This window comes from Mycteria americana, assembly GCF_035582795.1.
Source record: "Mycteria americana isolate JAX WOST 10 ecotype Jacksonville Zoo and Gardens chromosome Z unlocalized genomic scaffold, USCA_MyAme_1.0 Scaffold_18, whole genome shotgun sequence".
Classification (NCBI taxonomy): Eukaryota; Metazoa; Chordata; class Aves; order Ciconiiformes; family Ciconiidae; genus Mycteria; species Mycteria americana.
The window spans coordinates 12076312-12101574 of record NW_027445436.1 but is presented as its reverse complement, the minus strand read 5'-3'; the positions used below and the strand labels follow the sequence as shown (position 1 = coordinate 12101574).

Sequence of the window (25263 nt, the reverse complement as noted above, 5' to 3'; positions counted from 1 at the left end):
CCCTTTTAGATGAGTAAAGAGGATAAGATAATTGAGCCAATATATTTAAGAAAATTGAGCTTGGAGATCCCAATTTTTCCCACTTCTGGCAACTGTGAACACTGCATGTCCATACACATGCATGCACACCTCCAGAAGGCACTGCATTGAAAGCAGTGGGCACAGCAGGGCTTTCTGCAGGGAGGTTGGGAAGGACCCGTTATCCACCCAGCCAGGTCTCAAGGGGTGGGATCTGGGTGGTGTTTTCCACCCGTGGGCTTCCCCCCCCCCAAGCCAGACCCATCTCTTGGGCTGAAGAGCTGAGATATACAGTTATGGCAGATGGAGCAAAAGATCTACCAGATAATTAATTCCACTGCAAGGAAGCTGTGCTAACTATATTCAGAGCTGTCTCAGGATAATCTTACCCTATATGGCCTGAATACCAACTCTGTTTCAGAGTAGCTGCCACTCATTTTAATTTTTTTCTTTTAATAAGGATTGCTGTTTTGATTTTTTCTGTGGTGGTGAAGGGATTTCCCAGCCACAATAAGGGCCAGGGCTCCTGTAGATGAGCTCTTCCCAGCTACTTGCATCTCTACAAGTACCAACAAGAAAAGCTGTTTACAAATCATTACTTCTGGAGCCCCATCTCCCTTCCTAGGGAGCAAAGCAGCAGGACACATCCTTCGGAGGAGAAAGGGGGTGTCTGAGCCGCCATGAGAAGAAGATGACCTTCCTCCTGGCCCACCCGTGTCCTAGGAGAGGTCATTCCCTCTCCCAGAAGCTGGTTTTAAACAAGCATTTTGTGCAAATGGGGATCAAATGGGTCAAGAGTGGGTTAAACCTGCTGAGCCCACCCACCCCATCAGTCCCTGAGTTGGGGACGATGCTTTGACTGGGACATGACCTGGATGTGCCTGGCCACAAGGCAGGACTGTCCCACTGCCTGGTCACGAACAAAGGAGGCCCCAGCAAAGGCTAGTGATGCTGAGACAGGAGTTAGGGGCATATTACAGGTGCTGTCAATTGCTCCTGGATATTTGAAAGCTGCTGCATCCCACCAGAGCCCCACTAGGGAAGTGCTGCATCTTTATTTTCCTCAGCAGGCACCACCAAAGAGACTTGAGCTTATTCAGGGCTGTCTGTGCCAGCTCGCAAATAATAGCTCAGACTAATTCATTTTAGAAACTTTTATGGTAACTGATGGGTTTGGAGCAAAGCAAGTTGCTTAAATGAGCCCAGTAATCAACCTCATCAATGATCAACTACTCACTGATGGGAATAATAATAGCAGCCTTTACTGGCTGTATTCTCTCTCCTCACTGCAGACTGGTGCTACCAAGCTCTGAGCAAGGACCGAGCCAGGGCTGGGAGCTCACAGGAGGAGCAGGATGGACCTCAGGAGGGCTGAAGGCGGGTGCTGGGATCAGCAGGCGTGTTGCATCCCCTGGACTCCGCTGGGATGGGGCTTGGGCTCCCCAGACAGCCAGGGGGTCCCATGAGCAGCGTCTGGAGCATTTGCTTTTGCTGTGCTCGTGCAGTGTTGTTGCAAAGCAGCAGTTCCCCAGTGGGTGTTTTGAAACAAAAAAAGGGTCAGGCTTTTGATCTCTCTGCTTTCCCTCCCACCCGAGTCTACCACAGCTATGAAAAAACCCTCCCTGTCAATAGATTTGTTCCATTTTTAGACAAACGTATGCTGCAGTGAAATAGGAGTTTTTCCCATTAAAATGCTCTAGTCCCAGCATTTCCAGTTGGTTCCAGTCAGCACCCACTTGGTGCAGAGATGCCAGAGATGCTGGTTTTACAGCATCACTGCATTGCAGCAGTTTAACCCCTGCCCCTGAGCAAATTCACTGTGATGCATGTGGGATCTGTACTGCTCCATGCTTCCAGCCCTTGGGAGTAGTGAGGCAGATCCTGATCCACACACCATCCCTGCATGGGGCAAGGAGGAAAGAGAAATCCTTATCTTGCATATGAGATGTGCTCACATCTGGGAGTAATCACATGTAGCAAGTAGCTACAGCCATGGATTGAGGTCCTGTTGAAGCAGGAGTGAACATCTTCAGGGTCACCAAATCACTGCATAGGTGAGAGATGGGATTGCAGATACCTGGGTTGCCATCAAAACCACCTGCCATCCCTGGACAGGCATGTTCAACACAAAAGCTGTGCTGACCTCCAGGCAATGCTGCCCTAAAAAGGGCCAAGGGGGAGTTTGCTGATACGGGGGTCAGCAACCTCACTGCCTCCCAGGAAGGCAACCTTGGCAAAGCATGAAAAAACTCTGCTTTTTTCTTCTAAACACTTCAGAAATGCCCCTTGTTTGTGCAAAACTCAACTCCACCCTGGCTCTGGGGAGTTGTTCTGTTGCTACAACAACTAATGCTACAAAAGTAATAAGGCAAGAGTGGAGTTTTTCCAAGGGCTGGATTTGCATTAAGCTGCTAAAACCAACACATTCTTGGCCAAGTGGAGAACTGAGGAGGAGAAAAGCCAAAATTGTCCTAGGGCTGTGCCTTTTGCAGGGCTCAGGCAATCTCTGCCTGCTGGGGCAGAGCTCCCCAAAGCTGTTAGGCAGATGCACAGCTCTTGCATCCCTTGCCACTCTCTACCTTTTTTTTGCTCTTTGTTTCTTAATTGGTGTGGTTTTAGTGCACGTGCCTTCAGCCAAAACCATTAATGTAGGTGAGAAGGAAGAGCAAAGGACAAGGATGGTGACACCCAGCAGGAGTCTTCAAAACCAGGCTATCCCATCGTCTCTGTGGTCCCCATCATTTTAGGAGCCCAATGAAGTGCTGCGTTTATGAAAGCAATTGGGTGCTGCCAGTGAAAACAAGTATAACCAAGGAGTCCTTTGCGCTGTTGGATGCTAAGAGGGACTGGTTGTCTCTTGCTGCAGGACACAGAGAATTATTTGAAAAATCTCTATGAAATTGTTGTGAAACATTTTTAATAGCATCATATACCTACACCAACCTTGTGTGCATGAAGGCGGAATAACTGAAGTCTGTGAAGTATCCATCTTATAATCTCCTAGGCCCCATTGTTATGTGTAGAGGCCCATTCTGACATAGAAAAAAGCCTCATTAAAAAAAAAAAACAAACCCACAACAAAAAATTGATATTTACTGATGGGGTTGTACAGCTCTGAGCTGCAAGCTGTGGGCCAGCTGAGGATTTAGATACACAAATCACAAATACACACATAAGGGCTACAAAACACAAATAAGGGCTAAGCTTCCCGACCCCAGGCAGCTGCTGCGAGAGCAGATGCTCACAGTGAATAAAGACGTTGCATCTTGGCCTGTGAATTATACCTTAATGGGCACAACCCCTCTCCCTCCCCAGCACAGCCACCGGTTACTGCTCACCGTGCTCGGCAGGGCCGTTATCAGATCGCGGTGGCGTGTTTGCTGCAGTAGCTTTGAAGCAAAACCAATTGCCATCTCAAGCAACTCTCTCAGTGCTGTTACCCTTTCGAAGGACATCAGCAAGATCTCAGCGAGCAACTAAGATTTTCCCCAGCTGGACCAGCAGGTCATTTTTAACCTGTTTTCTGTTTTCTGAATTTGTAAAAGCTTCCTATAATGGGAGCTTCATATTGCCTGAATATGGTGCATCCCTTATGCAGCCTTTGCTGGATGCTGGAGGAGCCAGCAATTCCCCTCGGCTATGGGAACCAAATCTCTACGATCAGCAGCTGCCTGTCTCCAAGGCTTATTAAGTCTAATCACATAGTCAAAGCTGGGGACTGGTCTCAGCCTTTCTACATGAAATGCATGAGGAGGAACAGCCGAATTGAGAGTAGGTAGGAGGAGAGACTGGCACCATTCACTGTGGGAAAAAATAAAAGTGCGAGAGGACCTATGAAATGAGCTGTGCAGGATGCAAAGTTGGGTGTACGGCCCATTAGATTCTCCAATAGGTAACAAAAGGACTGAAAATACCCTCAAATATATCTGTATTAGTTTGCAGGATTTTTTTTTTCTTCCAATAAGTTTCTCTTTCCTTAGTTATTAAACAGGAGACCCACAGGGAGGGAGATGCTTCTTCACCAGGAGGATGGAGGACCTGTTGGTATCTCTGCAGGACTTGCTAGAGATATCCTACAGGCACCATGGGAGATGTTTAGAGGAGAAATCTCTCTTTAACAGGCAATTTCCAGCCTGGTTCTAGAAAGTGATTTTGGTACCTAATCACAAAACTGGTGCCACAGCACATCACGCACGGTGGTGTGCCCGGTGTGGAGAGCCTCACCTCGCCTCTGCTATGGAGCTCAAGCACCAACAGCCTCTGCAAACCAGCTGGGCAGAGTATTTTATACCCCAGCAGCGTCTCTTTTGCACATCAAAGTCCAAAGGCATAAGCAGTGAAAGAAGAATTGACTCCGACCCAAAGAAACAAGAAATGAGCGGTAAATAAAGACCAAGCGACCACCCTGCCAGGTGACTTCTGTGTGGCATAGGTTTATAGTTAGCAATGCAGTTTGTTTTATTAGTTATAAATAAAGTACAAAAAATCCACCAAAAGTGAATCTAAGCATTTACACAATTTCTAATGTCTTTTCATTTCTTCAATGCACTATTGCTTTAATATTAATAATAAATATTTTTCTAGCTTTCTTCTATAAAATAGTCTATGTAGCAAAATGTTGCACAGCACAACAGAACAGCAGTAGGAATACAAAAATGTGGGTGATCCTTTCACCAGCCTGGGTCATTAAAGGAGAGGATTTTTGTTCACTCACTCCTTGTTTTACTTTGCGGGGGGAACAACCGACTCCCTGTCATTGCACAGCTCAAAACTGCAGCTCCAGGCTACAGGGGAGGAGTGTTACAGAGCAGCAAGGAAAAACACAGACAGGTTTTAAACTCAGGGTAAGGCAAAGTCAAGAAAGCAGAGCAGCACTCTGAAGGGACAGAGAGAAAAAAATTAAGGTACAGTCATTTTGTGCCTTTCTAACCCAAAAGAGAATTGCATCCAAAGCCTTTTGGAGAGGACGGCTACTGGCTGAGCACACGCATCGAACCCCACTTCTGTCCATACATGGCTGAGCATCTGCGCTGACCAAGAGCAGTTACAGTTTAAAGCTTAAAATATTATCAAAGGTGCTCTAACCCTCTTGCGAGGCTCGAGCACTTGATATTCAGGAGCCTTTTGGGAAAGGGCAGTGTGTTGCGAAAGCAGCGCGGCCGTGGCTGGGGATGCTTGGCCACCGCTGCAGGAGTGGGAAGTCAGCTTGGGGCTGACCCCCTCCTTGGGGACAGGAGGGCTCCGGTGCAGGTCCCAGCTCTACAGTGGATTAAAAAGCTCCAAATTGAGGTTTCCCCCTTAACAGGGGGGATGAAACCAACTGATCAAGAAGATCAGCATTGAGGGCTTCTGCTCCATGCATATTTCACAGCTGGGTTATAGCAAATGCTCATGGCCAGGCATTACAAAGGGATGCTGAATTGCTCCCGCATCCATCCCAGCCCCTCTCAGCTAGACCAGGGGTCAACCCTTAAAAATTGCAATGAATCCCTCAGTTTTGTTGCCTCTAAGCTCAGGCTCAGTCAATTGCCTCCTTCATCCTCCCTGCAGTGCCCAGCTGGGTGCATGCACAGAGGGTGAAAAGAGACAGATCGAGCATCAATAGGCACCAAAAATTGAACAGAGCCACCACACCTGGGCTTCCTTCCTCGGCTTTTGAAGCAATTTGCAGAGTCTTGCACTAAATACATGCATTGTCCCAAGCACAGCCTTGTAGCAGGGGCCTGCTGGGTGTTATTGCAGGATAACACATGCAGCAAGAGCAGTAGCATCACCAGTGGCGTAGGGGGCAGGGCGGTAGCAGGAATCGACTGAAACGTTTTGGTTTTGCAGAGTGCCATTAATCACCTTCAATGTGCAAGGACGCAAGTGAAAGGATCACCAGAGTTTGATTATGAGTGCAAATAACATTCATATATATGTGCTAAACACAGTCACTATATTGCAGTTTTCCACTATGTCACAGCATACAGAATCAAAGGTTTGCATTTTTATGGAATGTATCCAAGGTAACAGCACCACGGTAATACAAGTTTGTAATCATACACCCTGATTTTTTTCTCTTTTTTTTTTTTTTGACAAGATAAGCATTACCCCCCACATCCCATGTTTTATTTTTTTTTTAAAGTACTGATGCATGCAAAGCATTCCATTCCCAGAAACAATGCAAAAATGAGGTAATAGGAGTAATTAAAAAAATTAGTATTAATTTCTAAATAAATAAATTATAATTAAAAATGCAAAAAACCTATAAAAATAATTAAATAAGAACCCACAATATCTACAAGTTAGTCATAAATTATGATTGTTAAATATAAGGCATTTAAACTCACAAAACCCTGTAAACTATCAATGTTTTGTTCCTAGAGATTTTTTGTTGTTTGTTTCATTTTGTTTTTAGACTCACCCTATTATCGCAACCTACTCATACAAATTATTTAAACGCAAAGGAACCTGACACACCGATGCAACTCCAGATGCTGTAAATTCACACACACCTTGGGATCAGTCACTCACACGAGACCATGGGAGTTTGGTGCTTTTCTTCACCAAGGTTTTTTTGTTTTGTTTTGTTTTTTAAAAACTGTGCTTGTTCATTAGGCAAATAGTAATACTTTCGCATAGGCTTTAAGAAAACGCACGGTTCGGAAGCGCTCCTCCTTCCCTCCCCGCCTGGCCAGGGTCCCAATCACCCCATTCCTCCCCCTGTTTCACCCCCAGCTCACGCCTGGACAGACCAGACCGGCTTACAGTGTATTTTACCAGCAAAGCCTTGCTTTGCTTGTCCATATCATTAGTAATATTAGTATTCTTTTAAATGCTGCTTCAATCTGCTGCTGCTGGAGCAAGCCCTATAGGTATTGATGGTATTGATGGTACTCCTTGACCCAAGGAGTCTGCAGCCCTCCAGTCAGGGCTGGGACCACTGCATCCCCTAAGAAGCCATCGCTTGTGCTGGGTGGCAAATAGATCATAGAATCATAGCATAGTTTGGGTTGGAAGGGACCTTTAAAGGTCATCTAGTCCAACCCCCCTGCAATGAGCAGGGACATCTTCAACTAGATCAGGATGCTCAGAGCCCCATCCAACCTGACCTTGAATGTTTCCAGGGATGGGGCATCTATCACCTCTCTGGGCAACCTGTTCCAGTGTTTCACCACCCTCATCGTAAAAAATTTCTTCCTTATATGCCACCATGTGTCCCCCTCCACTCCCTCCTACCTGCACGGGCACAGCAAGAGAGGGGCTCCTGCATCCTTGCACCCTGCGGGGCTCCCCTCTTTCCCTCCCCTCTCCAGTTGGGGAAAAAAAATCTCTGGGGTCCCTCTGAGGTTGGTGTTTTCCAATTACAGCTCATGGGAATCCCACAATCTCTCCAATGGTAATTTATGATTGTTTCTACTTGGAGAGCATCGCTTGGCTCCAGTGAAAGAGATGCTCACGGGAGCCAGAAATCATCCCCACCACATCAGCATTTTCAATATATAATGTTCCCGACTAATTCCCCTTGCTCCTCAGCATCTTTCTTTTGCTCCCCTAGTATGCAAAAAAAAAAGTATTTAAAAAAAAAAAAAAAGAAGAAAAAAAAAGGTTTTGGTTGTGAATGCCGGTTCTCCGGAGGGTTTTCAGTTCGGTCCCTACGGTTGGTGTGCTGAGGTCTTTATTTCAGGGGGAGCTTGGATTGCAACAGCTCACTCCTTCGGGGACTACCTCCTAATTCTCTTTTGAGTGTTAATGCAATTAGGTTTCATTTGAACCACTCCATTTTCCATACGGATACAGCCTGAAACGTGTATACAAACGCACATGGGTGCAGGTACACGTGCTTTGAGGCAGGGTTACAACCCAGACCCTCCGGAAAGCAGCAAACCCCCGTGAGAGACTGAAAGAGTTAATGTCTCAAACATTGTGGCAAGGCGAGGTGCGATTTGCATGGCGATGGCAGGTCGGTGAGCACGGGGTGGGGGAGAGCGAGAGTGGGACATGGAGAGCACGTCAGAGGATGCGCAGTTCCAGGTTCCAACGGACCTTACCATATATGGCCAGAGGTCACACAGAGTTGATCTGAGGAAGGGGCTTGCGACCACCCCTCTCCCCCAGCGCCTGCGCAGAAGATTGAGAACTTTCTAGAACAAGAACCATGTAAGTCCTGAAGGGGCGTAACTGGAGGCGGGGATTAGCCTATAAAAGACACGCCCTCCAGGGAACCACGCGCGTGCCCATCACCGGAGGATGCCAAGCCTGTCATCGTGGGATCCAAGGGTGGTGATACTTTTCCTTTCTCTTTCCTCCTCTCTTCTCCTTTCCTTTTCTTGCTTCTCTCTTCCTCTACTCTTCCACTATATATAAGTTTTGGATAAATTGTGACGGGTTGCCTGGAAAATAGCTCCATTGCCAAATCGCCTCTGTTCATTTGTTGAGCTTGCCAGTTCATTAAGTTTGTCCGTTTGTGGAATTCGCCAGTTAATAAAGTTGCTAGTCAGACTGTTCCTCTGAGTCATTGTCGTGACTCTACTGACCACGCGGCTCTGCCGAGCAGAGATTGGCCTTTGTTGGTACACAAACTGTCGGGGAATCAAAAAGATTACCCATCTCGCAACCCACCGAGTGGGATGAGACACCCCTCTTCCAACCTGCCTTCCCCTCCCGTGCCAAAATGCTCATGGCCTCAGCAGTGCCTTGTGAGCATCAAGTTTTCTCCCGTCCTGTTATCAGAGATGCTTTTGCATGGGAGAGGATTTGGCAGCGTACATCTCTCAGCACCTCTCCAGTGTTATTATACCCCAAAGCACAGCTATAGGTGCCAACTCCAGTAACCATCATTTTGGACCAGTGCTGGCAGCAGCTGCTGAAGCCAACCAGCCTCACAGCTCACAGGGGAAAGCATCATGGACAATGGCAATCATGAAGACAGCCCTTCCTTGGATTTCGATATGCCAAGCTACTTCATTAAGATATGGAAAGCAAAGAAACAGCATCTACTCCAATATTGTGCCTACAGAAAGCATCCAGCACCAGCAGATAAGCAGGAACGAAGCTTCTCCCTATTGCTTCATTCATTTCATTTCCAATTTTTATTTTTTTAAGCTTCTCTAAATTTGCAACACACTGTAAACGCAAGGAAAGGAAGCACACACAGCTGAGGCAAAGTGCAACCCTTCTGACTGTAAACAGGATTTTGCTTTTTCGCCTCTTCCCCCCCCAAGGGTGGGAAAGCTTGACCTCTTTATTCCCCCTCTGCAATGTATTAATCAGGCACCAAATAAGGAATCTATGAAAAAATATTTGGTGCAAATTAGGTAACAGTAACATGTCCACCACAAGATGAGTAGGGCATCAAACACAACATTTCTTAAGCTAACATGCTCCAGCTGCCATCCATAGAAATAGCTAAAGGACCCCTAACATGTTTCTACGTATTTGAGAGGTATATATACAATCCTCATGAAATGCAGGATTGACAGGCCAGACTACCACAACTAGTTCCTTCATGTTCAACACTAAATCTTCTGCAGCACGGGGTCTCTGAGCTCTGGGAATGCCAGCTCCCTTTCACCAGGTCCGTATCCTGTGTATGTGCAATATCTCCTACCGCTAGATATTGTACCGCCACCTCCTCCTCACTAACGTGCCTGCAGACTTTTCATCTCAATCAAATGGCTCAGAAGGCAAAAATTTTGCTGCAAGGGTTTATGGCCATATGACCTGGTAAGGAAAATGGTGTGTTCAGCCAGTCCTTTCAGCTGTCCGAGCCAAGCTGTGTTTCAATGTCCACCCTGCAGATCGGGCACTTCTTGCTGGTGGCCAGCCACTGGTCCACGCACACTTGGTGGAAGAGATGCATACAGGGCAACCGCCTGCAGAGAGAGAAGTACCACCCTGTTAGGATGGAGGAGGTCCAGGGGACCAAGAAGAGCCAGGAAGCAGCAGCTGGGGCTGCTTCAAACATGGGGAAGCACCGATGTAGTGACACCAGTGCTGCCTAGGTCCTACACCCTCCCCCAGCCACGCCAGCTCACATAGGGCAGTAGGTCAGAGATGGTGTCCTTCTTGGCTAAAAGCCTTTTAGAAAACCCCACACCCTCCAGAACTGAGTTGTTCCAGTTATTAATTACCCTGGCTGCTGCTTTTTAACCTTTCAGGAGTATTAGGTTATACTCCAAAGGCTCTTGGTTCTTCATCATTGTGACTCGTTAGCAGTCAGGTGGGTCCCCACCGCTCCTATGTGGGTGTCTGGTGTGCCCCAGGGAATGTGGTTGCATTTCACCTACATCACCTTTGTCATCTCTTCACTCACCCTCGCGAGCCGGAGGGACCCTGAACCACAAGGACCCACAGCAAGAGGATCAGAGTTTTTCTTGATGGTTTAAGGCAATTAAAGGGTGAGGAGCAGGACCAAGTAGTGCAGCTGCACTGCCCACCTGTAGCTCCTTCAGCCATGGTAGCTCAGCCCCTTGCAATTGCTTGTCCCCATCCTCTGTCACAAGCAGAGATTTGACCCAGCCAAGAGCCTGGGGACGTCTGTGAGGGATAACTGGGGCTTTGTTGTTGGCTCAGGATGGCTCCCTGTGACCGCACGGGCAGAGTAATCTCACTTATTCTACAATAAAGCAGCTCCGTCCTGGCCACAAGCCAAACTCCCCTGGACTTCACACCCACACTCCCTTTTATCGTACTTTGGTCATCTGTCAAGCTCAGACATTGACGTCCCCGAGCTCCAGATGGCTGTCTGAGACCTGGGACCCATCCTTCTCTGACACTTGCCACCTGGCCCATTGGCACAGCCTTGAAGCAGGTGATCCAAACCCAGGAGATACTATAAAAACTTGGTCCTCCTGCTGCTGCAGAGCTCTTCCTACCTACAGCCCATACCAATGTCCATCTAAATGGTATTTGGTTTCCCAGACCCTGCAACAGCCCAAGTGAGTTTGTCAGGACAAGAACAGGGACAACCCCACCAGCGCACAGCAGCATTAATCCCAATAAACACAACTCAGATGGCATCGAGAGGCAGAGGAGCAGATGGAAGAATCATACCTGACATCTTCTCCGTCTTCAAGCATGGACAGACAGATTGTGCATTTCTCGTCGGTGTCTGACTCCTCTCCATCCTCTTGCTCAGCTTTGCCCTCCTGTGGTCTTCTCTGCAGCAAAGTTAAAGACATAATTTGGTTAGGACTTGACTTTCTAATGTTCTCCCAAGCCTGGGTAGTTGCAGGAAGGCAAATAATAAGAGCTTCGTCTATCAGCCAGATCTTCCAGCTTGGGGAAGCCAGCCCAGCTAAAACAGCCAGTGAGGGGAGGATGCCACCAACATGCTGCTGGTTGGCACGTCTCCTCCTGGGGCCAGTGGCAGTGGGGCTGGTGGTAGTGCCCCAAGGAGCAGCCTGTCCTCTGCTGCCCTAACACAGCCCCCCGCCACCTCCTCCATCCTCCTTGCAGTGAGGATGGCCCCATAGTCTCCTTTGCTGGAGGCTTCTCCTGGAGACCCCAAAGCATGTGGGGCCACCACTGCCAGGAAGGGCAACCACTGTGCCCCATACCAGCTTGGCCACTGGCCCAGCCCCACACTGTGCCATGGAGCAGTGTTTAGCCTGTCAGCTCTCCCCTTCTCTCTTCCCCCCACACATCCATTCCTATTAATGTAATTTTTCTGGATCCACTGGAGATGCAGTCAGAGATAAGCGCGGCAGGAGTTGACTCACTTCCAACTTGGGCAATGCAATGTCCCTACTTGTTACTGCCCAGCCAGGAATGACCAACATGAGAAATTACTATGCAAACAAGCACTTTTCCCATTTTCTATTCAGCACGACCCAAAATCATGGCACCCATTTCCTTATGGGCAGGAGATCAGCTCCAACAGAGACACCTCTTGCAAAATGAGGGGAGGACAAGATCCCCCATGCCATGGAGCCAGTGCCCTCACGGCAGGGCATGTGGGCAGCACCGCTTGCATGCAGAATGGAGTGGGTTTGCATGCACAAAGCCCCCTTGGTGTGTGCACTTTCTTACCAGGTGCGGACAGGGGGGAAATTGCACCCGCTGGGTGGGAGAAGGTTGAGACCCTTTTGAAAATTTGGCCTGCAGCTTCCTATCCTAGAAGTGAGAAACAGCCAGCTGAGCTACACCACTGCTTCAGCCCGGGAGCCCCACAAGATATTAAAGCACCAATTCTGGATTTTACATTCCTCCCCCATTTCGGGGAATATTGATGGTGCCAGTTTGCCAACCCTGAGGATTGCGACCCACCGAAGTCCTTCTTTCTGTCCGCTCCGTGCCCACAACCCTTGGCCAACTGAGAGGGGCTGGCAGCTGTGCCACGGTTTCGGGGCGCTCACCTTCTTGTACTTGTGGGGAAAGGTGAACCTCTCGATGGTGTTCTGGATGGCACCCCGGCTCACGCTGCCCAGCCTGTCCTCCAGCTGCAGCAGCTCCTGTGGCGCAGGAACAGCAGCAAAGCACCATCAGCATTGCTCCCAGGGCACGAGGTCCCACCACCCCACCCCACTTGCTGGGGACCAAGGCTCCCTCCTGCCCTTTCTTTGGTGGAAATGTCCATCAAACCCAAATCAGCCATGCTTTAATGATGAATCTGAGCCCTGGCTCTTGGGCTAGTAACTAAGTGCTCAAGGCAAAGAGCTGGATATCCAATATTTCAGAAATTAGGGTGGAATTTGAGCTCCATTTGACAGGTTGGGAAACAAAACCCCGTAGAACTGAAGCACTTTGTTCACAGACATGAAGTGAGCCAGAGTCAACCCGAGCCAGACCCAGGCACTCTGGAGTAAACCATCTTTTACCAAACCCACTCAACCCCTTCACCTCCCAGTTATTACTAAAATTGCTGCAAGACTCAATGGAACTGCCATGCCACAAAAGTCTTACAAGTTTATGCCAGAGATTGCATAGATTCCCAGCACTTAAAAATTTAATAATTCCAGTCCCCGAGATACATACTTCATAGCTCTCCCGCACAGCGGACGTGTGTCTGCTTGGGTTTAGTCCCTGAAGAGCAAGTAACTGAAGCTGAGGATAAGGGTAATTTCTGATTTCGTGAACAACCTGCGAGAAGTGAGGGAGAAAAATAAAGCCACCTGTACTTGCACATAGAAATCCCCTGTGTACCCTGATTTAAATCTAGTGCTTTAAATATTCAAAATGAAAGAGCAGACCAACACCTTCCCCAATGGAAGCCTTTTAATAAACAAAATATGAGGTTTTATTAAATAGATCTCCTGTAAATGATAACTAAGAACATGCATTTCTTCTGAATAAACTATGTTATAATAATTCCTGTTGCATCTATAACATTGCAGTTCCAAACTCTCAACATGGATTAGCTTAAAAAGAGATTTTATTTTATTTACTTTTAAATGGGTGGATTTCTCTTCATCCAAGCTTTTATTTTTTTAAGCCTTGCTGTAGTACGCAGGTGTCAGGGTCTGACTGTGGGCACGAGGAAAAAACACTCTCATGGGATTTCTGAGGATGCTTTAAGGATTAGCAGTGCTTGGCATGGCTCAGCTCCAAATACAGCACCCTGCTAGGAGAAGAGCCAGCAAATGACCCCAGTCAGCCCATCTTCTCATCAAACCCCATCTCCACCTGTGCAAGAGGTCATGCAAAACCTTTACAGATGGCATCAAGGCGGATGTAGAGAGCAATGATGTGATGAGGGATGGTCCTCCGGGCCGAGCCCAGGGAAGGGAGTCACCTACTGCCAATCCTTCTGCATACAAAAAGTCCTGGGAGCCCACAATTTGTTCCGGTATTAATAATATTATTAGTAATAACTGCTGAGTCTCTCACATCCTGCCCAGGTTTTGCAGACCAGCTTGTGAGCGGGGTGCTGCACACAATGGACCTTTCCCTCTCCTCTCCTCTCCTCTCCTCTCCTCTCCTCTCCTCTCCTCTCCTCTCCTCTCCTCTCCTCTCCTCTCCTCTCCTCTCCTCTCCTCTCCTCTCCTCTCCTCTCCTCTCCTCTCCTCTCCTCTCTTCTCCTTTCTCTAATCCAGAGTGCAATGATGCAACATTATCCTTTCAGACACTCCCTCCCACGGCCGGAGATAAGTGGGATTCACAGAAGACAGGTGATAGAAAGATAGCAGCCTTTATTTTGACTGCCTTCTGGCAGACAATGCATAAAACATTTTTCGGTAAAAGTGTTTCACTTACCATCTGTGTCGAGGATGTGCTTCTGGGGAAATGGTGCATCCGAGGTGTAGCTAAGTAATGCTGATAGGGCTGAGGGACCGGCCGGACCTGGAACTGGGCATGAGTCAGTCCTGCATCGACACTGAGGTCCCTGTGGGCACGAGGATACAGCTTTGACTGCACAGTTTTATTGCATGGCTTACAGCAAGTCAGATCATGCTCACAGGGCAACCTCCACTGGTGGGCTCTGGGCTGCTGTGGGTTCCTCAACCTGGGGTGATGCTACTGCTTGGAAGGGAATTTCCTCCAATATGGGCAATCGCCCACCAGGCCAGCATGAAGGAGTGAGGGGTTGTTTTTATGCCAGTTAGCATTTGTGTTAGCCGGGGTCAAGAGCTGCACAGACACAGCCTGCTAATTTCAGAGCAAGAGCATTTTGGTGGCTCCGATTGATACCCAGGCTTGGTAACTCAACCCAGCCAGACCAGGTCCTCCCTGTGCTGCCATCACTGCAAACAATTACATTTTGCCTTGAATATTTTGCAGGAATACAGCTAATTACTCAGGGGACACACTGGTGAACCATTCTGGGTAGTTGTTAGGAGCCAGCTAGGCACCATCCGGGGGCTTTTTGATGTGCCTGTGCTCTCCTTGGAGGACTCCCAGCCCAGGTCATGGTAGGACTCGGGGAGACAAGGGAGACTGCACCTCGCCTGAACCCAGCCTCAGGGAACTCCAGAACTGCTGTTTGTGCAGAAAATAGAAAGGTTTTAAGAAATTTCTGGATGAGACTGCTGTAGGAAAGGGTGTCACACAACCAATGGGCCAACACCAATGAAGCAGGACATCCCCAATGGTCCCACTTGCCTGCACACAGCCTGGCCCAGGCAAGCAGAGCTGGGGCTCAGCTTGGTGAGTTTGGACACTTTTTTCCTCCAGAAAAATAACCCAGCTCAATCCCAGGACTTGGCATGACCAAGATCCCAGCAAACGCCGCAGCTCTGCCCAATCCAGCACACAGAGACAAACTGCAACCCCATCCCCACGCCGTGTGGAGGGGACGGGAGGAGACCTAACGCAGCATCTCCATCTATAATCCAATTAGCTGATCCCTCGTCTCTTCAGCCAAAGAGTCTCTCAGCAAACAAGTGCTTTGAACATCATTCACTTTATCATAATTACAAAAGCCGGTGCTCTAATAACCGTTGTCTTCATATTTGACAAAGCAAAGCTAATTAGAGCATAGGGGTGGCTTCCCATTTCAGCCTCGAACTTCTCTTCCCCTGCGTGGAGGACACAGCTTGTTAGGAGCAACCCAGATGTGTCCTCCAGCAGCTGTGAAACTGCTTTTGCCCAACAGCAGATAATGGACGTGAGGGGACAGTAAATGCAGAAATCCTTTACCCAGAACAGCCTGTGTACCAGGCAGCAGCTCCAGTGCTCTAGTACCCCCTAATAAGACACCCTGCACCAAGTTGAAGCAAAGAGAGGGACTATCTTTGCTGGCCCTGTGCTAGCCATGTGCTAGACAGACAAAACCTGGCAGAGGATAAAACACAGCAAGCAACTGGCAGGAACACAACCAGGGTGAGAATCCACAGGACTGGGTATTTTCCAGCTCCCGTGTCACAATTTTGCATATTTATCCAATTGCTGAAGACTGTTCCCAGGTGGATGGAAGGCTCAACTGGAAATCAGGAGGCTTTGGGTCCACTCCCAGCCCTGCCACTGGCCTGATGCACGACCTTGACCTTTTCCTCTCTGCCTTCCCATATTCCCTGTCTACAAAATAGATGCAATAATCCACAGAGTGCTTTGAGATCAAGGACTGAAGAGATCTCTCAAAGATGAACGGCCATTATTAACTTGCACAAGTAATTGCAATAACAGCACTGCTGAACTGTTTGTGCACCGGTGCATCTAGATCCTTAAAATCAGATATTGAGGCTCCTGAAGAGATGCTGTGGGTCTACAGAAGGGCCCAAAGCAGAATACTGCATGGAACGGTGTTTTCTCAGGGTTTGCAGGTGAATAAGCAGAGCACATTAGCTGAAGAAAACCAAAACCAACCATCACCTTCTAGCCTGTGCTACATGGACAACTGTACAGCATCTTGATGCTCAGATGTGAGGGTCAAGAGCTATGATGCCTATGGTACACGGGCTGCCAACAACCAAAAAGTGAAAGATAAGGACCCAGATAACAGGTTGGATGGTCGTCACTAAATGCGGATGCAGAAGATGATTTAAGGAACCAAATGGGAGTTTATTTCTTCTTCACCAGAAGATTTTAATCGAGGTTGGGCTGTCTGAGATGACTGATCACCTTCAGATCTTCCTTCCATCCCCATTTCCTGTGACGGTGCCTACCACCTACCACCTCCAAGTGAGCGCCGCTGCTGCTCATGCGGTGGTAACACATTAAAGGAAAGTTTTTATATCTGTCACTGGGCAAAACTGTACATGTGCCCCAAGGGGAAGTGAGTCACCCAAATATATATACACAGTATATGATTTCTGTCATCCCCACTCCTTAGGTTTTATAAGGCTATGGAGCAACACAGGGGGGGGAAAGGAGGGAGGAGGAGGGGAACATAAAGCGATGCTTTTTCAGATCCTTCTAATGATTATAATTAAACACTCTGCACCAAAAGAGATGCAGAAAGAATGGCTCTATCCAGATGATACATGAACTGCTTTGCAAACTGATCTGAACAATGTCATCCCGGCCAAATTCAGCTCACAGTGGTGCCAGTAATGGGAACACCTGAGAAAAAAATGGCAGAAGGATCTGGCCATATTTTAGATTGTATATTATTACCCCAGAGGGGGAAAAGAAAACCCCTGTGTTAAAAGGACTCTCCATTTGCAGAGCGAAGCACTCAGATGTTAGGAAATGCCATAATTAAGATTTCCTGTGACATTTTATTTCGGTCCCCTTGTGCATATACATTGCAATTGTCTCTAATTACATGTTCACATGCTATTTTTTCCATTCAGTGCACAGAATGGATTTTGCTCAGCTAACAAGCAGCTACTCAGAAGTATGTTTTTATTTCCTGTTTTTTGAGTGCCTGGTGGACAGCAGAAGATCTAGTTCAGGCAGAGATGTTGGTCTACAGGAAAAAGACTCTGGCTGTGCCCTGCAGCAGGAAAAGCCCCTGGAGGAAGATTAATGCTTGGCTGCACTATATATCCATGGATGGAGAGTTATGGGCAATATCGATGCCTCGATGTTATCATATACATGCATAAAGGCTTTAGCATGCACTCATGGCCCTTCCAGAGATGAGTTTTCCCATTGCACACTCCCCACATTGTATCTGTTGAGCTGCACCATTAGCTTTCATGAAAGCATTGATCCATGATGACATTCACCAACCCTTGCAGCCTCCCCAGGACTTTTTAAACACCTCATTCAACGCGCAAGTGAAATGTGGAAGACTTACCAGTCCGTGCCTTCAGCTAAATACCTGGGCTGGGGTCCCATGGGTTGTGGAGTTTGCAGTTGGTGGCTGAAGTCAAAGCTGGGATGTAGACGGTGAGGCTGAACAGACATGCGCTCTTGAGCCCGCCTGCGGGGAGAAGGAGACCAGCAAGCGAGTTAGCCACACAATGGGCACTGCATATGTACGGCTCCTGCTTCAAGCCCGTGTCAATAAATTGGGGGAAAACTCAAACTGTTGGGCTTGTGAATATGCGTCCAAGAGAAAAGAGTCCAGGCAGGTTTCAGGGGGGATGGGAAGAGGTACCCAGAGCTATGTCATTTACTCATGGTCACCACGGACATAACGCAGACCTCCACTCTCACCCCCTGTGGCATCCACATACACTCAGTTCACAAGAGATGCTATTTGGTGGCAACATGGAGAGAAAAAGAGGAAACCAAACAACTTCTTCCTTAGCAGTTTTGTGCCATTTGCACTATTTTCTTTTTCTCCACTGTCAGCCCCATAAACAACACACAAGATAAAACTTGTCCCTGGTTCAGCTGTTATCCATCATCATAAAGAAGCTGCAGGTTGTCTCACCTCCCCATGCAGTCCATAAACTCCTGGGGAACCTCATTCATAACAGGATTACTCAGGAGTAACTGAAAGCAGAATTTACTCTCACTGGCCTTTGCCAGCATTTCTCTGGATGATGGACAGGCCAGGCTGGGATCCAGCTCTTTCTCCCCCAGCTCTGCTGCCTTTGCAGGCAGGGAAAGGAAAGGGGTAGAAAATATAGCAAGGTTTTTCTAGGAATTTGAGTCTCTTCTCGTGATTGTTGCTTATTTGAACTACTCAGGGGAAGAGCATATGCTGCTTGATCAGTGTCCACATCTGGAGAGAGACAAGGTGGACGCACAAGCAGGATTTGCACTACAGACTCATACCCCTTACTCCCTGCCGAGTTCCTGCTTACCAGTGGAGCCATCGCAAAGTAAATCTATGGGAAAACACTAGAGCAAATGGAGCAGGGAACTGCTAGATAAAGAATTTTTCATGCAGCCACAGCTCAGAGGCTTCACTTTTAAAGGCACTACTCAGAATACCATTACTGGGACCTCATGCCCCACATCTGTAAGGTTTCTGACACCCTCCTCCAATGCAGCTGTGCTTTCAGAAACAGGCTGTGGACTGGGCAAGGGGTTCTTGCCCTTTTCCACACCAAAACCCACTTGCAAATGGAACACTGACAGCATTTATCAAAGCAGCTTCTGTGTGGAATTGTGCTCCGTGCTTTTATTTGAATTCAGCTTATGACTAAGAGATAAACACTTGTATCATCAGTGCCTCAGCCTCGCACATATTTGCTACCCAATTATTAACTAATCATTAAATCCACCTAAAATACAGCTTATGCAAAACAAAACAAGGATGAGAAGAACACACAATTTTCAGACAGAAAGGGTATGGAAAGAAAGTGTTTTCCATCTGTAACATTCTTTCCAAATGAAGCATTATCACAAAGACTCATTCTCTGATTCTTGATCCATGGGTACAACCCACAAATAGCTTCCATATGTTTCCAAAAAAAGCACTCCTCTCCTACATGCTATCTAAACCCCTGTCTCAAGAAACACAATCAGGACAAGGCCAGGCATCCATTTCCACCTCTGCTGAGTTACAGTAATTCTCTCTGCAGTCATCAGCCCAGTCTGAATTTAGGCTGTTTTCCGTGACTGAATGTGCTGCAGGTCAACAGCATCATTCCCACATAGATCTGGGAAGCCTACCTAGACCCAGAGGAGCAAGCTCTTCATATGCAAAACCTGACAGGACAGGTGGATACAATCTCTTACATGGTTTTGAAACAGCAACTACGAGGAAGTAGCTAGTGCACACAGTCTATTGCTCTCTCTGCCATGCAGGACAGGTTCACTGCAACACCAAGGTGTTACCACCATGATTCTCCTATGAGTGACAATAATAGGTGACCTTGGGACATATTAGATGAGCACGGTATGGATCCCCATGGGAAAGGTACACCTGCAGGTGCAACCTGCCCTGCAGCTTCCCTTCTGGTGGATGCATTTTAGGGGTACACAGATGAACTTGTGAAGAAAACCCAATGTTACTAACATGTACTGCTGGGGCTTTGCAGAAGCCACTTTGCTGAAGTGAGGCTGACGTAGCTTCTCAGCATCCTTCAGGAAGAGTAAGACCCCCTTTACCTGGGATGGGGCATGAGCCGGCGGTGCTGTGCCTCGAGGAGCTGCTGCTGGAGGAGATATTGCTGGTGAAGCGCCTGAGGTAGGAAGGAGGGACCGGCCACGTCCTGGAAGGGCAGGGCTGGCACCGGCGCCAGGGGCTGGTGCAGGGGGCCGCTGTGCTGGTGCGCGGGGGCCATGTGAGGGGTCAGCCCCGGCTGGGGCTGCACCGCGTGAGGCAGGGTGAAGTCGGCGGAGAGCTGAGGCTGGGGACCCAGGTGGAAGTGCCGGCAGGAGGTAGCATGGGGATGCTGAGACCTTTGAAAAGGAGCACCTGGAAGAGAAGAGCATGGCCATCACAGGGGCCAGTGGCGGCCGGGGCAGCCCAGCCCAGTGGTTGCCCATCCAGGGCAAGAATTGAGCAAACAGCTGTTTCTCTCCTCTGCCAAAAGAGTTAAAAAAGAGAGAACAGGTCAGTTAACGTTGATTACATGGAAAAATGTTGATTTTTGACTAATAGTTTTTCTCCTCCAAAAAACATTGGAACCAAAACATGGGTTTGGGTTCAAAGTGACTTTTTTGGCTCCAAATTGAAGTGTATACTGATAAAAACTGCTTCAGCTTGTTTTGGTTTGCCTATTTTAAAGAGAAAAGGAACAAAAATTTGAATAGGGCCTGTAGCAATAGGACAAAGGGTAATGGTTTTAAACTAAAAGAGGGGAGATTCAGACTGGATATAAGGGAGAAATTTGTTACGATGAGGGTGGTGAAACATTGGAACAGGTTGCCCAGAGAGGTGGTAGATGCCCCATCCCTGGAAACATTCAAGGTCAGGTTGGACAGAGCTCTGAGCAACCTGATCTAGTTGAAGATGTCCCTGCTCATTGCAGGAGGGTTGGACTAGATGACCTTTAAAGGTCCCTTCCAATCCAAACCATTCAATGATTCTATGAAAAAGCTTCAATATTTTAGAAAAGGAAAAAAAAATCTGTTTTATAAAATATGTTTTCATGGGTTATGAGCTCACCGAAGTTTTCAAAGCTTGCTGACACGCAATTCAAGGTATTTCTTTGCCTGTCTAAAAATGTCTCATAGGCAAGGAAATAATCTCTGCTCTAAGAAACTGTCTCTCACTGACTGCAGGACATGACGCCTTCCACCTCTGAGAGCCAGGATTAAGACCATGCATCTTTGCTGAGACCCTTCAATAGCCCGTCCTCGTGAGCTGCATGCAGGGAAAGAGCAGCTGTGGGAAACACAACACAGACTGCTATGAGACCAGCCATGAAACTGATGGGAATGAGGAAGAAAAGAGGTGTGAAAGATATCCGTAGTGGAGGCTTTTTGCAAAACATCTGGCACTGGCTTGCACCTGCCTCAAGATCCTTGCTTGGATGGGCCCTTGGCCCAATCCGGCATGTTAATTCCTACATTCCCAGAGCATTTACAGGCATCACGGCAAAACTTTTGGCTCTTAAACTAGGGAGAGAGGCAGCTCAGAGGTGAAGTATGAGACTTGAGTGAGGCTATTAGAGATGCCTCTTTGCTGAGGATCAGCCCCAGGATAGGACATCTACCATTTTATGCAGTCTTTTGAACACCTCATCTTCCTAAAAACTCCTCTTTTTTGCAAAACTGTGCATAAGTAATTACACACAGCATCTCTTAAATACAAACTAATCCTCTGTAGCACCCCTTTGAGAGAGGCAGCGGGTAAAAAAATGCATGTGCCACCAGCAGCAGAACTTCTTAAGGTGATAATTTCTCATGCTGTCAGATAACGGCATGATTTGGCTACCCTATTAATTAAAACCAGAGGAGGCAGGATCAGACCCACTGTTCCCCAACAATGGAGCTGCAAACCCAGACCCATTGAGTCATCCATGTACCCCATCCCCCGGTACTGCAGGTTATATTTGCTACCGTCAGCTTGGTCCCAATTCACCGTACCCCACCAACAGGTAAAGGCTGAGTAATGAAATGGGAATCCTGTGCTGCCCTGGCCCATTGCTCAAGCTGAGCAACATTGCAATCATGGGGAGATGCCTCCTAACTGCTGTGTTTGCTGGGTACTTGCAGAGCGACTCATAGTGAATTGCTCAACCTTTAATGGCCATGGGTCCTCCCAATAGAAAACAGCTACGGCAAGTCACGGGTGAGCCATTTTATACCTCCAGATCTTCATGGCACCTGAAGACAAGGTGCTAGAGCAGGTTAAAGTGCTAATTCCTCTGCACACCCAAACACGCCAGCCTGTGCCACCAGGCAGCAGTTTAGTTGTATTTCAGACAAAACTGGCTTAGGAGGACACAAGACAATGAAGCTTAGTGATATTCCCCCACATTTACTGGGATGAATTTTGTAGCACATAAGTAAAGCAGAAAAAGCCAGTCTCATCCTCTGCATCTCTCTCTCATCTCTTGATGCCTGGTGCAACCTTAGCCAAGGATTTCCAGCCTTTTGCTGTATCTTGGGAGGCCTTAGTCTGATTTAGCAAAACATCTGCAGGACCTTTGATACCAGAGCCATGAGGAACTAGAGAGCACAGGGTGGGCAGATCATCTGGTCAGAGCTTTTGACTTGAATTTTTCCTCCCACACCGAGACAGTCCTTGTGAGGAACTTGGTCATACACTTCCCTGTGGTCCAGAAAATGCAAACTTTATCTCTGATATCTGGGCAGGAAGGCATGTAGAGCCCATGCAGAGCCAACATAACCTAAAGTAAAAGCCTAACCCATTTTGTTTTGGTACAGAGTTAATTTGCCTTATTTTTAGGCACTAGTCAATTAAAACAAGCATTTTTTAGCATTTTTTCTGGTACCTACTGGTGCAATGATGCATTTCCCTCCATAGGAAAAATACTATCAAGATGTGACCGAGACCATATGATTAAATAAAACCCATCAATTTGTCTTAACATAATTCACTATCTTGTGTTGTAATTGCTCACCTCCTACAACTAATCTAATTGCTGATGAGGATTTTGACAGCAAAGCAAAGACTTTGGGGAATACTTCAGCAAATCTATGCTTATTAGCAGTCATCAAATCATACAGCTGGCATAACCAAATCAGCTTGCACAACAAAGAGCCAGTCCTTGCCAAGCATGGTACTGGTGGACCCCAGAAAGCCCTGGCAAACAAACAACAGTGCACAACAGAACATTTCATCTCTAAGTTATCTATTTTCAAGTTTACCCCCTTGTGTTCATCATATCTAGCCGCAAGGGGCCTTGGTGGAGACTGCTCTCCAAGTCCACATGTTGATCTTGCATATACAAGGTAAATCCAGTGTCACCCTGATGACACCAGATGAGCAGCCTTACTCCAAGTAACTCACCATGACCAACACCAGAATCTGGCTTGCAGGTGCTCACTCCTGTTCAACATAATGGAGGATCTCACGTTAGCAGTGTCTATTAATGATTACTCCACTAGCACATCTTCCTTCTCTTTCCCAAGCCGCAGTTTGGTCCTAGATCACGTTTGCATTGGAACTGACAAACATTGCCCATAAAATGCTTCAAGAAAATTTGATTCATGGATTTAATCTGCTTTTTGCCTGGACAGTAATGTCTGCCACAGCAATCCATGACTAAAAGCCAGTCCAGATACCCCACTCCAGCTTTTGTTTTACTCCCCAGAACAAGGGCAGGGCTGACATTTTCATTAGCTAAGCTTTGAGGACATTTCTGCAGCAAAGACAATGAGGTTGGAAACTGTGCCTATCAAGCTCCAGAGCCACTAATTGCATCCTCCATGAGCCATGTTCCCCACTGCCTGCCCCAGTGGTGGCTGCAGGAAGGCAATGTTGCTCTGGAATTGGCAAGGCAGAGACACTCTCCCCACTAAGTGGGCTCCAGAGTTTTGGTCCTCATCCTACAGCAGGATTATCCTTCTCCATTGGGATACTTTGATTTTGCGGGAAGAGGGGTCAGCCAGATCTCGGATGATTTTTTATGGCCTACCCCAAAGGCACCTAACAGGTTCGTCAGCTTCAGTGGCCTTTGCTGCAAACACTTGTCTCCTCCAGCTGAAGAGGGAGGGGGAAGCCCAGTGTCCTTGCTGCAGAGGCAATGCAGTCCTCACCAGCCCTGAGAGGCTTTTGACCCGAGGCCAACCTGGAAACACGTGTCCCCATGTCCAGCCTGCTGGTCAGGACGAGAGGGTCCACCCCGCTGCGTGAGGCTCATTGACGTGCTCCTCCTGGTGGCATGAGTAGCTCCAGCTGCTCATATCTGGAGCCGTGGAGGACTGATTTCTCTGGGCTCACTGTCAGGCTGCCCACCAGCCAGAAATCCTTCTTTCCTTGTCCTGTTGCTTCTTCCTTTCATTTAAATGCTGTTGCTGTGGCAGATGATGACAACATCAGATCAGCAGCTCTGAGATGAGCAATGCGTCACTTCTGTGTCAGCAAATCAGACAACTTACTCCAGTTTTGTGTAGTCTCCCATTAACTGGTTGAGGCCAAATGTCATTTAGATCAGACTTCTGTCTCAATGCAAGCATCTAAACTGACTTATTTCTTAGCAGAGCAGGGGGGTATTTCCCCCCCTTCTTTGCCTTTCCTCTCCCTCTCCATATTAGTTCCTCATGCTCTTCTGTTGACCAAACACATTTGCAAGGTCTGCTGTCTTTCTCAGCCTGCCCACCCACCCACTCAAGCTCCCAGCTTGGACAACCCTTGTTGCCTTACACCCCTCTGGCCTCAGCTAAGCCACAAAGGCAGCTAATGTCTGAGCCCAGCTAATCCAGGTCTAAAAAGTGCCCTGCAAAAGTCTAAAGGTTTGCCCTAACACATGGAGGCAAAGATGGGCTCTGGTGGAAATGTGAATCAGGTCTTGGGCAAGCCAGGCTATCTGTGGGCGGGAAAGAGGAGCTATGTGGTCCTCTGACATGCCTGGGGCCAAGCCTGGCCCAAAAGAAGCTACAGCATGGCAGGACCATGTGGCCATGGGTACCCCATCCACCTTGTGCCTTTGGGTGAGCACCAGCAACACCTCCCTGTCTTGCGTGATGCTCTGATAGCTGCTGCATCCACTTCCCCTCGGCTTCTTCCATCATGTCCCGAAGCCAAGGTCAGCACTAGGGATCAAGGGGTGGGGGAATCGGTGCTTCATTAATTCCTGCCACTGCCAGAACACGAGTGCAGATCAGTAGCTGCCCCAACCGGTCTGGCTCACCTCTGCTACCGTGACAGATGCTGCGGCTTCGCGCTGTGATGCTGAGGACCCACCATGGAGCTGGGTCTGCTGTATTCCCCACAGCTATGCAGCTCGGCGATGCTGTGGCCCCATCTCCCTACCTGCACCATGAAGATGATCTTCAGCTAAAAAGCCTGCAGGGAAGATTGCTTAACAGCTATTTACGAAGCACCTAAAACGCTTAGCTGGAAGATGGCGTTACAGGCTGCAGTCTCAAACCAAGGAGGTATAAATTCATTTTTAGAAAGCC

The 25263-nt window shown here is 47.9% G+C and overlaps 1 protein-coding gene across 3 annotated transcripts in view; it reads right to left on the bottom strand.

The window, feature by feature from the left end:
* Nucleotides 1–4457: 4457 nt before the first annotated feature.
* Nucleotides 4458–25263, bottom strand: part of ARK2C (arkadia (RNF111) C-terminal like ring finger ubiquitin ligase 2C) — a 56640-nt gene continuing 35834 nt past the window's right edge. The window contains exons 2-10 of one of the 3 annotated variants that reach the window (XR_012773503.1): nt 19834–20143; nt 17624–17749; nt 14197–14326; nt 12979–13083; nt 12360–12455; nt 12034–12117; nt 11056–11162; nt 8652–9875; nt 4458–7900 (exon numbers count right to left, since the gene is read on the bottom strand). Coding sequence is in view for 2 of the 3 variants with exons in the window: in XM_075488814.1 (XP_075344929.1) it covers nt 9758–9875; nt 11056–11162; nt 12034–12117; nt 12360–12455; nt 12979–13083; nt 14197–14326; nt 17624–17749; nt 19834–20143 (1076 nt within the window). In the remaining variant the exon portion in view is untranslated. Of the gene's footprint in view, nt 7901–8049; nt 9876–11055; nt 11163–12033; nt 12118–12359; nt 12456–12978; nt 13084–14196; nt 14327–17623; nt 17750–19833; nt 20144–25263 lie in introns of those variants that run through there. The other 2 variants (XM_075488814.1, XM_075488815.1) reach the window with 2 other exon arrangements.